The 15,378-nt window shown below is 44.6% G+C and overlaps 1 protein-coding gene across 14 annotated transcripts in view; it reads left to right on the top strand.

The window, feature by feature from the left end:
- The window catches only part of DOCK7 (dedicator of cytokinesis 7), a 107,857-nt gene that overhangs the window by 72,422 nt on the left and 20,057 nt on the right, over positions 1-15,378 (top strand). For 7 of the 14 annotated variants that reach the window (XM_074597861.1, XM_074597860.1, XM_074597857.1 and 4 more), the window contains 12 exons: positions 894-989; positions 1,095-1,235; positions 1,388-1,501; positions 2,535-2,705; positions 3,469-3,608; positions 7,133-7,302; positions 8,129-8,283; positions 9,202-9,384; positions 9,882-10,017; positions 11,201-11,297; positions 13,724-13,820; positions 14,715-14,849. In XM_074597861.1, the coding sequence (XP_074453962.1) occupies positions 894-989; positions 1,095-1,235; positions 1,388-1,501; positions 2,535-2,705; positions 3,469-3,608; positions 7,133-7,302; positions 8,129-8,283; positions 9,202-9,384; positions 9,882-10,017; positions 11,201-11,297; positions 13,724-13,820; positions 14,715-14,849 (1,635 nt within the window). Of the gene's footprint in view, positions 1-893; positions 990-1,094; positions 1,236-1,387; positions 1,502-2,534; positions 2,706-3,468; positions 3,609-7,132; positions 7,303-8,128; positions 8,284-9,201; positions 9,385-9,881; positions 10,018-11,200; positions 11,298-11,659; positions 11,764-13,723; positions 13,821-14,714; positions 14,850-15,378 lie in introns of all 14 variants that reach the window. The other 7 variants (XM_074597858.1, XM_074597855.1, XM_074597853.1 and 4 more) reach the window with 2 other exon arrangements.

Here is a 15,378-nt window from a genome sequence, read left to right as displayed (position 1 = left end):
GTTGCTTAGCACCTCTGAATACCCAGGCTGTAGTGAATATGAAGTATTCTGACAGCGTTGAATTGGGAAGAACAAAACGATCAGGAATAACTTGTCTGATTTAATGTCCATAGTGTTTGGAGCCAGTTTATTACTGGCTTTCGAAAAATATGAATTGCAGTGTCTAGACATGTAAATGATACATTCTTGTGTGCAAAATTATAATGTGTTAGACGGCCAGCGTTACGGATGTGTGCTGAACTCAGTTACATGGGTGTCAATCCAAAGCGACTCCAGAAAGTGAATAGGAGTTACTTTGAAAGCGCGCTTCCTTAGAGGAGACGAGATCCTCCTAAACAATGTCCGAAAGACAAAATGCCTGACTTTTTGTGTCATGAAAATGTGCTCACTGACAACGTCCAGGCCGTGGGTTGGTCCTCCCAAGAAAAGAAATCAAAAAGGTGTTTCTTAGCCCCACGTTTCTTTCTTACTGTTTTAAGTCCTTTCTCACAGTAAATATACGTCTTTGTACAAATCGCTTTATATGTCCACTTTTTACTCCTTTTTCCTGCAAAAAACAGACCAGGCAGAAAGGTAGACTTTTAAACTAAACTAATTTGAGCACCAAACTTTTTTTTGGGGGTGGGTGGAAAATTCTTTTGACACTTGGAATTCAATCTTGGAGCGAGATGCTGTGAAGCGTTTCTCACGTCACGTATCATAACATCATCCGTCATTGTTAGCCGGGGATTTCTTTAAGGGATGCCACCACTGCTGTCATGTTCCCAGTTACTTATTTTGCTTAACCTCATTGTTTGCCATACTTTCCATGGACCGTGCTACCATTTCTCATGCGGACTGTTTTGTGAGCTGCTCTTGAGGCTTGGGCTAACTCTGGATTTGAATCTGTGTAGCTTTTTCATGAAGAGCTGGCCTTACAGTGGGTTGTGTGCAGCGGGAGCGTGCGGGAGGCAGCCCTACAGCAGGCCTGGTTCTTCTTCGAGTTGATGGTGAGCAAACTGGAAACACCTTGCTTTTATTGCCTTACAGTCCATGGTTTAAAACACCAACAGCAACAACTGCAAGTGACTTTGTTGTAATTTATATTCCTATAGGTGAAGAGCATGGTGCATCATTTGTATTTTGCTGACAAACTGGATGCGCCGCGAAAGAATCGTTTTCCTGAGCGTTTCATGGATGATGTAACTGCTTTGGTCAGCACAATTGCCGGTGATATAGTCTCTCGGTTTCAGAAGGTAATGGCAAACAATTAAACTGAACCCTGGTCAGAGCTCGGGCACCAGACCTCCTGCACGTTGTTTGCTGGTGCCTGGACCAGGAATTGTTTCAAAACATACAGTGTGATCTTCTTCGTTTTCTTTCCCGTTTTTCTCTTCCTTCTCTCTAGGATACAGAAATGGTTGAAAGGCTCAACACGAGTCTTGCATTTTTCCTCAATGACCTGTTGTCTATCATGGACAGAGGATTTGTTTTTGGTCTTATTAAGACCTGCTACAAACAGGTGAATGCAGATAAATATTATGACTTAACTGTGAACCGTGGCATAGCCTATTACTCTTAACTTCCTTTGGACAGACAGTAAAGTATGGACACAGAATTCTGCTATTCAGACCTTTTTAAAGATAGCAAGGCGTTCTCAGTGATGATTTAGAGTTTACGCCTCTCCGATTACACTCTTAAATGTGAATTAGGAGTAACTACCTTGAGTGAATGGACATGCAGCAGGAAGGAAGAATTATTCCCTTTGCTCCCCACGTTCAGAGTAATTTAATCAAAAATTAGTAGGAGTTTTTGTGAGGGAGCTCAGATTATCATGGTTTGTCAGCGGGTCTCTCCAGGACACGTTGACCGTGTATGATCATATTGATCACCAAGCTCCCCTTCCATCCCTCTGAGGACGCAAGGTCTCCTCCCCCATAAGGAGGGTCCCTACGTTATGCATTGGGAAGCTGATCTGCAGTGTTGTGGCAGGGAAATCGCCTCGAACCTTGGTGATTTCCATATCACAAAGTTTCGTTTGACTACAAACATCCGTGCTGACGCTATGCACAAAGCAGATGACAAGGTATCAGGAGCTTTAGGCTTAGACTCATTTTTGCCACAGAGTCTAGAACAGTTTATATAAGGGGCAAGAACAGCAATAGCATTTGAGTTTTGTCACCCACTGTATTTTATCCAACCTGCATCTTTGACCTGATAATGCATCACACCGCGTGGTCCTGCTTCTCACAACTCCCTGCTGAAATCGGTAGGCTGTGAAGCACATAGTTCTTCATCTGCTTATAGAAATATGGCTGCTATATGCATCTTGTACTGATATATATGCTGTTGGCTGGGACGTGTATGGCTCCTGCACATGAGAATTTTAATCTGTAGTACAAAGAAGTGATGTGGAAGTGATCATTTAATGATATCGAGCTCTTCAGTTCTTGCTTTGGAAGTGGTTTTGGGGAGCAGTGGTGGGACAGGGGGGCTCGTGCTGCATTTATACTCTTTTTGGTGCTAACTGCATTTTTATGGGCTAAACTTGCCAGGTGTCTTCAAAGATGTATTCCTTAACAAATCCAAGTAACCTGGCGTCTTTGAGGCTGGACTTCCTTCGCATCATTTGCAGCCATGAGCACTACGTCACCTTGAATTTACCCTGCAGCTTGCTCACGCCACCTGCATCTCCGTCACCATCTGTGTCTTCAGCAACTTCTCAGGTATGCTCTGACAAGGATCCTTTGTGGAAATGCAAGCTGAGCTTTGTTCTGAGAGGCAGTTGGATCACCTGTATTTTTAGCTTCTGGTTACTAATATTTTTTGGAAGTGTTTATTTAGAAATTAGTTTTTCCTGCCACATAGGTTTTGACTTCTTTTGACCTTTTATTACTGAAGAAAGAATGCCATGTCACTGTCCTTGTAGTGACCATACACTGTCCTTAGGGATGTAGTCTCCTCCTATATTGGACAAACATGTGAACATAAATGAGCCATTAAAGAAAATGCTTTGTCCAGCGTTACTATTTTCTTACAAAACAAAGATCTTTCTAGCGCACTGTAGCTTAGTCCTGGCCTGCTCAGAAAAAGTAATTTGAATTAGCAAGTGTGTCATTCAAGTGGATTAATTAGTTGCAAAATTACGTAAACCAAATCAAATTAAAACCTTCTTTAGCCTGAATAAGAGTGTCCATACCTGAGTTAAAAGTTTAACTAGTTAATCTACTTTTAAAGGTTATTTGGCTTAACTTCCCTAAGGCCTGCCCTGTGGGTGGGAAGATGGTAATAACAAACAATTAATAGAAGAGTTAGTGAGCTTGGATGTAACGTAAGTAGCTGTGCCTAGATCCAAACAAAAAAGGGAAAAGGTAGTTTACGTGAGATTGTCTTTAATTCTGAAAACTGCTTCTGTTGTCTTTGATAAGCTTTGACTCTGTGTTCCAAGGGGCCTCATTATGCAACGTCTGAAACTTGATTTTTTCACAGAGTTCTGGGTTCTCCACAAATGTCCAAGACCAGAAGATTGCAAACATGTTTGAATTGTCTGTGCCTTTCCGCCAACAGCATTACTTGGCCGGGCTTGTGTTAACGGAACTGGCTGTCATTTTAGATCCTGATGCAGAAGGGTAAATCTTTACAATTTTTTTTTTTCCCCCAAGAGTTTTCTGTAATTCCAGGCAAACGGCACGGCCAGAATTGATTTAAATTTGTGAGCTGAGAAGATAAGAAACCAGTTCTTTAAGAATCCTCTTCTTTCTCCCTACCCTTCTATTTCTTAATTCCTTAGCTTTGACTCCGTAAACATGATTTCAGTCACATTTTTCCAGCTGAGAAGAAGGGGAAGAGGTTCCTGCTGGAGCCCCCAGCTGCCACAGGGGCACTGCTGGAGCTCTAAGGGGAAAATAGCTTTTCTCAGTTGTAACAAGAAAATAATTTTCAACATTTAGGAAGTCTCTGTTGCTGGTGGTTTTAAATGTTACAATGCGTTTCGCCTGTGGTCCTCCCAGCTCTTTTTAAACATAAATGATGCATTGATGAGGCCCCTGCTGGTTACATAAATAGACAAATAGAGTGAAGCATGCAGAGTTGGTCGGTGACTTGCCTGGCTTGTGCAGCAAATAATTTTCTGAAGTAGGAGTGCAGCCTGTAGTCCTGACATCCAGTCTGTTACTTGTGTTATTTAGGGCTGTATTCTGCCTTGCCTCTTTAAAATGGGTTGCAATGGAAATTATTGATTGCTTCCACAGTCCTAAGTTATCTCGCAGGCATTTTTCTCAAGGTGGACTCAAAAATATCAGCCGAGTCGACAAATGCTGGTGATTCATGGTTTATTCTGCCCCTTTACCAAGAGGTCTCAGGAGTTAAACATTCATTCTGTTTCCTCTTGGAGAAGAAAGCGATGCCATAAATTAGAATATTTTCTTGTATGTGTTCATAACACACTGCAGTCTCATTTGTTTGGCCTGAAATGGAAAAAAACAGCAAATCTTTACCTATATACACCATCTGCAGAAATCTTTTTGTAGTGTAGGAACATCCTGCTCAGTGCTTAGAAAGCAGGTCCAGTCTCTGACCGTGTTTGCCCTTATTCTTCACAAACTTTCTGTTCTCACCTACCTGCCTCTTGAGGTCTCTCACCTTGCCGTTCTCAGCACTTAAGCTCGGACCAGGATGGGAATCTTTGCCCAGCTGCACAAAGGAGCGATCAGCATGATCTTGCTGGTGTCCACTGGGGAAACAGCTCGTCTCTCAGACCTTGTCTGGACAGAAAAAGCCCCGCTGATACCAGTTCAGTTCTGGAGATGCATTTTGAACAAAGCTCCTGGATTTTGGTGGCAATGCATTTGGTTTTTATTGTTTTCCAGAATGACTTGTAGTTTGCAGCTTATTAGCTGTTCTCAGGCTTCAGTCTTCTGCATTTGCCCTGGTAGATCCACCATATAAAGTAAACCAGTCTGTTTGGATCTGCTCTTCCCTTGCATGTGAAGATGTTAACAGTCGTATACTATCACCAGCGGGTTATTAGTAGGGGGTTCAGACATGCCTGCCATGAAAATGTTTAGGGCACCATTGGAAAAAGCTCAGAATTGTTCCCAGTTGCATTATCATGCAGGAGGAATGGAGAGGGATGTCCTTCTAGTTCCTTGTTGTGTTAGAGCTTTGCCTTAGGTCTTGATAGGTGATACAGAGCCTTAAATGTGTCCCGTCCTTGCTCTTTTTGCGCCATTTGCAAAATATGTTAAATTTTAGCTCCCCCATTTTGTAAGAACTCCTTGGATTGAGCTGGACAGAAAAGACTGCAGTACCCTGGTACCTGAAGGTGGTGCGTTAGATAGATCCCTCTGTGCTACATCACAGTCCTCCTCCAGAGCACTTCCAGTCTAAAAGACAGTCTGGCGAGCAGACGAAGGAGGCCAGCTGAATGGGGCAGTTACAGAGCGTGAGTCCAAGCAGCTAGACCCCGAACAGATTGTCTCTGCAAACAACGCGGTGGTGCTTTGGTTATTAACTCGTATTGCTCGTTTCATAGTGCCCATGTTGCCCATATTGGCTGATGTTACGGGACAGAGTGAGAAAATCGGAATTTGGCCCTCTATTCAGTAACAAAAGTCGGTTTTCCAAAAGCGTGCAGTATTGACACAAATTCAGGCCAGGGCTGAGATAACAGGGGGGGCGGTTGGAGGGTGGCAAGATCAATTCATCGCATTATCAGCCAGAAAGATTAGTGGGCCACATTTCCTCCTCTTTGCTATGGATCGATCCACCACGGTACCTGCTCTGTTCTGGAAAAGTGAAGAGAACTCCATGTATCCCTAGGTTTGAATTGTGCCGCTTTGTTTGGGTGTGTTTCCCCTTTATGCGGTTTCTGTGGCCGGCAGGATAGTTTCCCTTGAACTGTTAGAAACACAACTTAGGTGCCACTCCTTCAAAATAATACAAAGACTTTTCTTTAACGTTAATCTGAAAGAACCAGTCACTTAAATACACATTTCCTTCCTAGTTGTTGAGGGTCTCGCTAATTACACAAACAAGCAATTGTGGGATCTCATTACGGCTTGATTAAAAAGCACGGGAAAGACGGGGAGCTACAACTAGCTAATGTCCTCCTAACTGGTGTCTTTTTTAATTGTTTTAAACCCCCAACAATCCGGTCAAAGCCTCTTGTCTTTTTTAACCAGGACTCAACTCTACTTTTCAGGTAAAGTGGATACTGCCTGAAATTCAGCACTTGTTTTAATACCTCAGGTCTGAACACTGGAGCTTATGTTTTGCTAATGCCTAATGTATGAGCTTCCTTGGCTGCTTCATGCATGGGGTAAAGTTGTCTTCTTGGCCTGGTTTGCCTACAGAAGCAAATAGCTACGTGGGGACCCGCTATTTGCTCTGAGAGAGTTTGGCCTCTGTGTGGTGGCTGAGGGAACTGAAAGGAGCAGAGCGAGTTCTTGAGAGATTCAGGGGAGTTTGTGTTTTTTCACCGTGTAGGCTCAGGCAGGGAGCCCTGCCGAAGGGGATGGTGCTTGGGCCCTGCCGTCGTTTGCATCTTAATAATGAGGAAGGCCATTTTTTGCCATTTTTCCTTCTGCCCCTCCATTTCGTTCACATTTTCTATTCGGAATTATTGACCTGTCTACTCATTTGGTTGAATAATTATGTGGGAGGTCCGGGAACTGAAGCAGAAATGTCCTGATCGTTTGATAAAAGCTATGTTCTGTCTTAGGAGGGCTTTTCTCTCTGTAAATGACGTTCAATAGAAGCAAAAAAAAGAACACAACGAATAGTTTCACTAAACCCACTGTCCTCTCAAGTTTCTCTCCCTGTTTTCTGTATTCTCATAAGTTCTCCTAACAGTCTTTAGTAGACTCGATACTTGAGCGTAGCAGTAGTTGGGGCTTCGGTTTTGTATGGAAAATATGAGAATATTCACATTATATTGGGTGCGCACCTCGGCAAGGTATTTTTTGTACATTTTACATGGCATAGTGAAAAGCCAGCTGTTTGCAAAATACGTGGGAGATCAAAGAATACATGTAATACGTGAAGTTAAAAATAAAACCCAGGGTTTTTTTCTTTTTTGAAGCCCCTTAGTTACAAAGTATAGTTTGCTTTGAAGATAATAACTAATCTGCGTGACCCAACTCTCTTTTAACAGTTTATTTGGATTGCATAAGAAGGTCATCAATATGGTACACAATTTGCTGTCCAGTCACGACTCGGATCCGCGGTACGCTGACCCACAGGTAAAGGCCCGGGTGGCAATGCTGTATCTACCTCTGATTGGCGTGATCATGGAAACCGTGCCTCAGCTTTATGACTTTACAGGTATTTCATATTCTGTGCTTTGAATATACGTTCCTCTGCTCACAAGACCCGAGTGTTTGTGTTCTAAAATGGAACTACAAAAGCCTTTACTGCCAGATGAGATTGTTTCTATTTCTGAATTACAGCTTTGACATGTTTTCACATCCATTGATGTGAAATCAATGCAGTCTGCATCTTCAGTGACTGTTAACACTCAAAAGCTGCATTTGCCCACTTGTTTGCATGAAGTAAAAAAATAGCAATGCATTTTAGTTTGCATCTGGCTGGCTGCTGTATATGTGTAGCCAACATCCCTCCGTGTCTCTGACCTGATTAAAAAGTCACCCCACGTACTGTACGATTCGCAAAACAGTTCCAAAGGATAAGCAGGGTTCCTCTTCTTCCTCTGCGTATGTGCTCTCAGCAGTTCGTTTCAAGGGTGCTTTGCAAAGCGTCCTGGGGAGCAGCAGAGGTGGGTTTTTTCAAATCAGGGCAGGGAGTCCAATCTGGAATAGTTTGGAATTTGGAGTAGTCTTCTACATCCTTTAAGTCTAATGACACAATAGAGCTGCAAGTAAGGATTTGGAGTGAAGTATTCAAAGGGACAAAAGGTCTGTTTTCAGAAGGGTTCTGGATACTGAGGTTGCGTAGGTTGCATTTGAAAATTGTTGTTGTCTTTGCTATGCAGGACCTCAACTAATAGTCCTGTTTGCTTGCAGGACCCCATGAGCGTGATGATTTTCAGTTTGCATTCCCAGACAGTTCAATGAAACTAGCACTGCGGAGGGAGGCTGGGGAGAGAAACTTTGGATGTGGGGATTGACTAGATGCACGTGTTTCTCGGCAGAGAGTCACAATCAGCGAGGGAGGCCAAGCTGCGTCGCCGTTGATGATTACGAAAGCGAGGGTGGAAGCATGATAAGCCAGACAGTTGCCATGGCCATCGCAGGAACATCGGTCCCTCAGCTCACCCGGCCCAGCAGTTTTCTACTCGCCTCATCGGTACAAAGCCACCTCTCCCTATTCCTTGACCCTCAATCTGTGTCAACAAGCAAATATTTACGCATGCAGGTCCTGTGGGGCTGATCATGTGGTAGGGACTCATATCAGTTTGCAGCTGGGTGTTACACAGGGAAGCAGAGGGTGAAAGACAAGGGGGAACAAATCACGTTTGCGTGTTGTTTTGCCTGTCTCAGGGAGGGTATAAGAAAATGCCAAGCAGGGATAAAAATCAACAAACCTCAGAAAATGGAAGAATTCTCTTTCTGATAAAGATTCTCTATTTCTGAAACAATCTGATAAAAGCTCTGTGAAGTGCAATGGTCATTATGAGCTCTAAGCCCTAAGCAAAGTTTCCCACCACATCTAGGTCCCACCTAGCTGAAGACATAAATGGGCCGTTTCCTCTGGTCTCTGCACCGGGAGGGAATCCCGATTCCGGTAGCAGGCAGGCCCTTCCATTTCTCCCACCTCCTCCCTTTACTCCTGCATCAGGACCCCGTTTTGCTGGGTTTTATGTGCACGTAAAGTGAGACACTGATACATACATGTATGAATGGATAATGAATAGAGCCCCTCTGCTTAACTGTTAACTTGCTGCAGGTTATTAAAGGCATCTTGAGGGAAATGGGTGTTTGCTGCCTGAACGGAAACTCATTCATACAGTGTGATTATTTTGGTTCAAACTGCTGCCTCGCCCTTGTGGCTTGATTATCTCTGGGCTCCACTGATGTGTTGGGTTGAGAAAGAGAAATGAGTATCTCCTGGTTGTTAGTAAATTATTCCCCTTCTATTCACCTTCTCTTCCTATTTGGTAATTATTTAGGCTGGGGTGGTAGCTGGTGGAGATCCTTTTAGTGACGATTGAAGTGTTTGGGTGTGAAAGACAGTGTGGCAAATGTCTTGACCTGTCTGTTTTAGAGTGGCAGGCAGCACTCCACCTTCTCAACAGAGTCCAGCCGCAGCCTCCTGATCTGTCTCCTGTGGGTGCTCAAGAACGCGGATGAAAGTGTCTTGCAGAAGTGGTTCACAGACCTGTCGGTATTGCAGCTCAATCGCCTGCTGGATTTGCTTTATCTTTGCGTATCCTGCTTTGAATACAAGGTACCGCTATATTGTTTAAACCTCCTGAAGTTCTTTCTAGGGCTTGCCATGGAACTTTATACCCCCATCCTTTACACGACTGCAGAAAGGCATTTCCTGCTCTCTCCTAAGTATTTCCTGTATTCAAAATCCCAAGGCTAAGCACGTCTCTGTGTGACCTCTAGCCTTTTTCCGTGTTTACTTTTCAGCCGTGCAAGTGTCTGCGCCTTGTTTCACTTCTGAAGCAGTTTACGCTGCTTGCCGCTCATCTGGGAGCTGCTGCAGGGAGAGGGGATAGCTCTTGGCCATTTTGCTTACTATCAACAAGAAGAGAGTTTTCTGTAGCGATGCTGGAGTCTGGGTAGATTAGCTAGCTAGCAGCACAACCTGTATTCCTTTCTCACTGTATGTCTTTAGGCAGGAGTTGTTAATGCGTAGAAAAATATCCCAGATTGAATGCTTGGGAAATATCCCAGATTGAGAGAATCTTCCCTCATGGTCTCATTTGCAACTTGCAGGGCAAGAAAGTATTTGAAAGAATGAACAGTCTGACATTCAAGAAGTCGAAAGACATGAGAGCCAAACTTGAAGAAGCCATTTTGGGAAGCATAGGGGCAAGGCAGGAAATGGTCCGAAGAAGCAGAGGACAGCTAGGTAAGTAACGTCTTCTGGGCTGTCCCCTTTTTCCAAAAGCTGCTACTCCCGTCACCAACAATTACTTGCACCCGTCTGTGGTGTGGAATACTGCCCATCAACACGTTCAGGCAAAGGGGCCCCTGGAAAAAGCTGTTTGCGGTTTGCAGCATACTTCACTGGGTCTGCAAAATCTCTACGCTTTTCCTAAATAACCTGCCTGTAGATGGAACTTACATCTACAGGCAGTTTGTTACTTGATTGCTTTTGTGTACGTGTGATCACGTCTCATTTATGGGGTGTTCTTGCCTGAACTGCTTCCAGTGTGGCATCTTTCAGGGCCACCTTCTAGTATGTCCTGTGGAAGGATCAGAGTGGAAAACAAACGGCCTGGTCTTGCTGTGATAGCTCTGAAAACGCCTGGATATTTCTGCTAACTTAATAAGGCTTGAAATAGCCAGTAGTTGGGGTCACAAGCACCTTCGGATGATTTTTGCTTGTTGTGTTGTTTGGGAGGAAGGACAGCCCAGGGGTTAGGACAAGAATCATAACTTTGGCTTCGTCTCCTACTCTGCCAGTCATTGTGGGCTGAGCTGAGTAAATATTTTAGAGCCATAATTAATGAATCACTTCAGAGAAATGGGGACCTTTGTATTTCTTTTCTTAATCTGGCCCGATTGCCTTTATTACTTGAAATTCCCCTGCCCTCCCAGCAGTGAGAATAAAGATGTAAAAAAGACTGTGAGGTAGGAATGCGGGTCCCGGCACCACCCTGAGAACATTACTGTGTGACAGCTGCGGACAGCAATGTCAGACTGCTGAGAATTGCCACGTCCAGGCTCCTTATATAGTCCAGGGAAGGTGCTTCTCTTACCAGCCCTGATAGCTACCTCCCTCATTTGAGTGTCTCAGCCGCCTCTCTCCATTAGCTCTGCGATAACGGAGTGTGTGCTGGCGTGTGGCAGCTCACAAACACACAAAGTGGTCTGCGTTGCTGATTGCTCTCTTGCATACAAAGCCGCTGCAAGTGAAGTTGCCTCTCATGCCACTCAGCAGGGACAGAATTAGGGGTGAGTGCCACAGCCTTGGGCTCTAAGAAGTCATAGTTAGCTGTCACCTCTCACTTGTGAACAAATCTAGAGTTGCTACCCATGCGAAAAAATTAGCATTAGATGACTGCTGTTGTTTTAATATTATCCCGCAGAGAGAAGTCCTTCTGGGAGCGCGTTTGGAAGTCAAGAGAATTTGAGATGGAGAAAGGATATGACTCACTGGCGTCAAAACACAGAAAAGCTTGACAAGTAACTCTGCCTTATCCTTCTACGTTAACAATGTGACAGTGCCTGTGAGAACGCAGGGTCTCTCTCCCCGTAGAAGGTCAATGGCATCAGTCCACTTTGCTCTCGTGTGAGCAGGTTTGGGGCCTCAGTTGGAACAGGGCTGGCAGTGTGCAAAGAGCTTTTAGTCCAACACTGCCCTGTCTAACTCTTCGCTTTTCCACTGGCCCTTGCTTTCTTAGATTTTACAATGAGATTTAAAGAGACTGGTACCATCCATTACCTTCTTAAAACCCTGTAGTAAGCTGTAATTTAGAGAGAAGATCCATTAACAGTGTTCACAGATAGCATATATATCTCATGGCATATTTCCTTTATTCCATAAGAGCATTCTGGAGTTGTCAAAGCTCGCTTTCCTTTCCTGCCCTAATCCATCACTTTGATTGTTTTTCCACATGTGCTGTGCTTTTAGAAGCCACAAACCAGCCAGGTACTGTAGCATTGGTGTGCAGTTCTTCTAAATCGCCATTTTGTACATCTGCAGACTCAATCATCACAGCATTGTTTGTGATGCTTGGCAGAAGTTTTCAGTGTGTGTGTGCAACTGATTGGAATGAGCTCTTTTTGCTTATTACACCCGTTTCCTTTAAAATGCCCTCTCTTGATGTGGTTTAATCTGGAGGGCTCAGGAGTTGTGTTTGAGCTTTGCTGTGCACGTTTTCTGTTTCCTCAAATTGCTACCTGCAGACTCCATCCTCCCAGCAAAATAAATGTTCCTAATCCTAGGAAGGTGATCTCAGCCCAACTAAAGCTCTGAAGAAACTGGAGATTGGGGTCCTCAGAGCCCAGGTGGAGGGCAGGCCAAATTTTACCCTTGAAGACATTGACGCTTCCTGAAGTTGAAAGTACATCTTCACAGCTTCTAATTGCTTTGTCCGACACAAGAATGTAATCTCTTGTTATGTCAAGGAGTGACTTCTTGTCTGAGACCCCAGTCCCGTTGAGGTATTGGGAAAGCCAAGTGACCGGTGTGTTTCGACCTACTAATGAAGTGATGTAGGGATAAATTTCACCTTGGCACAACTCCAGCTCTGTGGACAAAGTTACACCAGATTAAAATTTGGCCTGAAGAACTCATCAGTTCACTGCCAGCACTGGGTCTGAGTCCTCTCCTCTTCCCAGGAGGACCTCACGCACATGCTGTGGAGTACCTTGATGGTCAAAGGATGGTATCTCACCCCACAAAATAACCTGCTTAGATAACTCTACAGACCTGCTTTTTAACCCATACTTGCTTACTGTGACCTGGGTCCATCGCACTCCGCTCCTGTGGCACTGCAAGTGTGTCCTGCATGTGTAGGTAGAGTCTGGCCCTTTGAAACCTAATAAGCAAGGCTTTTCGCACCAAGAATTGTGCACACTAATTGCAGGTGGTATTATTTTATGCAGATGATATTATTTTATGTGAGGCCAGGCCCCAAGCCTTCATATTGTGGAGCCTGAAGAGTAGATAATGAGCGTGTGACCCAGCTCCCAGAGGAAGCAGAGTGTGGCAGGGGAGGGTTGCTGCAATACAGGTCCCAGAGCCGAGGCAGCTGCCGTCCCCTTTGGTGTGTATTTTGCTTGGATTTTGTCAGTTCCCATGGGTCACACTCCCGCTGTGATTTGGCCTGGCATGAGTCTGTTGGAGGTGGCACCTGTTGTAGGACAGGCCGTAGCTGGGCTCTTTAAATATACTGCTGGATCTTTGCCAAATGCAGCTCGTGCCACTGAAATTAGGTGGTTGCTGCTGAATTGCTGGGGCCACCGGCGTGAGTGGGTGCATGAACTTTGTGAGCCTTTCCAGGAAAGTGAGTGCCTGGCATATACCAGCAAAATCGTGCCCTTTTTTTTTTTTTTTTTTTTTTTCCCCTTGGAAAGGAAGATATTCTTCAAGAACTGTAATATAATGTAGCTTAAACGGAGAAAGGCTGCACCCTCACAGTACGCGCTCTGTGCTGCAACCAGTCTAGCTGCTGGGATCAACGGCGCAGATCTACAAGCTCGTGTGGCACCACCTTGTGTCCATGGCCTATAACATAAACCCATACCTTCTGTTCCTGGTCGTGCTGTTGCATGCCTAACGTTGCTACTAAACCAGTTTCGAGTTGGACTTTGATTCTAAACTGTTGCCGTGTTCCTGGGAGAGTAAGGAGGTGTCAGACAGTAGTGTGAGCTCTCCTAGCATGATGAACGTAAATCCTGTGTAAGTTTGTTTATGTAAAAAAAAACAAGTCTTCCTGTCCTTTTAATGGATGCATTGAAATATCCTTGTAGTGTTGTCCAGTAATAAATATAGGCATTGTGACTGGGGTTTTTCCTGCTAATGTGAAAATTATTTTTGACTGGAAAACAGGTAGGTCTACTTCTTAATCAGAAATTAATTTTACTGCTTTCTTTTCTCTGATTAGATCAAGGGCAGAGATAGAACATGAGGCACTTATTGATGGAAATCTTGCAACGGAAGCAAATCTGATTATTTTGGATACACTAGAGATAGTTGTACAGGTAAGGATGATAAGAAAATACGAGATGTAACAGCATTACGATCACCCGGCCTGGCAGCATTTTGTTAAACAAAACCTTCCCGCTGCTCTTAACCGCCTGAATGCCGTCAGAACTGTTCAACTCCCCCGCTGCAGCGGGAAGGGTGGTCATAACCTCTCCTAATCCTTGGCCTGTAACGATCTGGTTTTACGTTGCAGTAGTTTCCTTCAGGCTGTTTGAAAGCTGTTCCCTTTTTGCAGTGTAAGAAGTGGTTGTTCAAAAACTCAGTAATGAACTATAAAAATTTCCAAGCCCTATTCTAACTCATTCCTCTAGTTCTTCCCAAAGCTGCCTCGAGTCATTGGCTTCCAGGTCACCATCCTGTATCCATGCTTAATTTGCACAGCGCAGGAAAGCTTCCAGGTTTCTGTGTGCGCAGCCCAGCTATTTCCACACTCCCCACAGATGAGCGAGGACAGGACACACGGCAGTTTTGTCCCCTGTTTTCAGTACAAATGAAACCTGGGCACGGGCTGGAAGCGGGCAGTAGCAGACTTACCAGAGCTGCCTCTGAGCTGCAGAGAGACCCGGGAATCCCAAAGGTTGCACCTTCCACCTGAACAAATCCACCTGGAGGCCAGCTACAGACTTCCCCTCTAGTAGAACAAGATCCCCAAAGGTCAGAGCCTCATTGGGTGGAAAGCACCATCGTTCCACTGGCTTTAGCGCATGGGTCAGGTTTGCATTACCTGGGGGCTGATTCAGTAATGTGACTGTTCCGCCGGCCCAGCTAAGTGGGTAATTTCTCCATGCCAAAGGGCTTTTCAGCGGAGTTGTTCTCTCTCTTACACACGCACCCAAACACACAGGGGAGGTTAATTTTTGCTCATGCAACTCTTTTACTTTTGACTGCAGACTGTTTCTGTGACGGAGTCCAAAGAGAGTATCCTGGGTGGAGTGCTGAAAGTGCTTCTGCACAGCATGGCCTGCAACCAAAGTGCACTTTATCTCCAACACTGCTTCGCCACACAGAGGGCTTTGGTTTCAAAGGTGAATTCTCTGCGGATGCTATTATATATCCCGAGCGGCGCTGATGGAGGATGGGGCTCTTTTCTTCCTTGCACTTCACCAGGCATTTATTATTTTGTGCAGTATGACCTTTCAGCAAGTGTGGTCTGGGGTTTGATAAAACACGAGTGGTTTTCGTGATCAGTACCCATATTTCTGCATTCTGGGTTTGACGGCAGCATGCAAAGGTACAGTTTGGTGAGGGTTCCTGCTGGCCGGCAGTAAGTGGGCAGCGGCACCTAGACAGCATGGAGTACAAAGCACAGGTGGAATTTAAGCTGTATGAAATTCACTTAAAATGGATTTGTTTTACTGGGCCCATAATTTAAAAAATTTCCTAGTTTCTGGAGGTATACTGGGAAAAGCTTGAAGTTTCAAGCCTGAGTTTTTGGACCTGGTGTAAATCAGTCTAAGACTGTAGATCTAGGAGCAAGTGGGGGTAGGTAAAATGAGTTGCCTTACAGTGCTACTAGGGAGTCTGCTTTTGCCTTACTGTAAAACTGAATTGATT

The sequence above is a fragment of the Larus michahellis genome, chromosome 8 (genome assembly GCF_964199755.1).
Source record: "Larus michahellis chromosome 8, bLarMic1.1, whole genome shotgun sequence".
Lineage (NCBI taxonomy): Eukaryota > Metazoa > Chordata > Aves > Charadriiformes > Laridae > Larus > Larus michahellis.
Note: the sequence above shows the minus strand (reverse complement) of the source record. Positions and strands in the feature narration are given on the sequence as shown.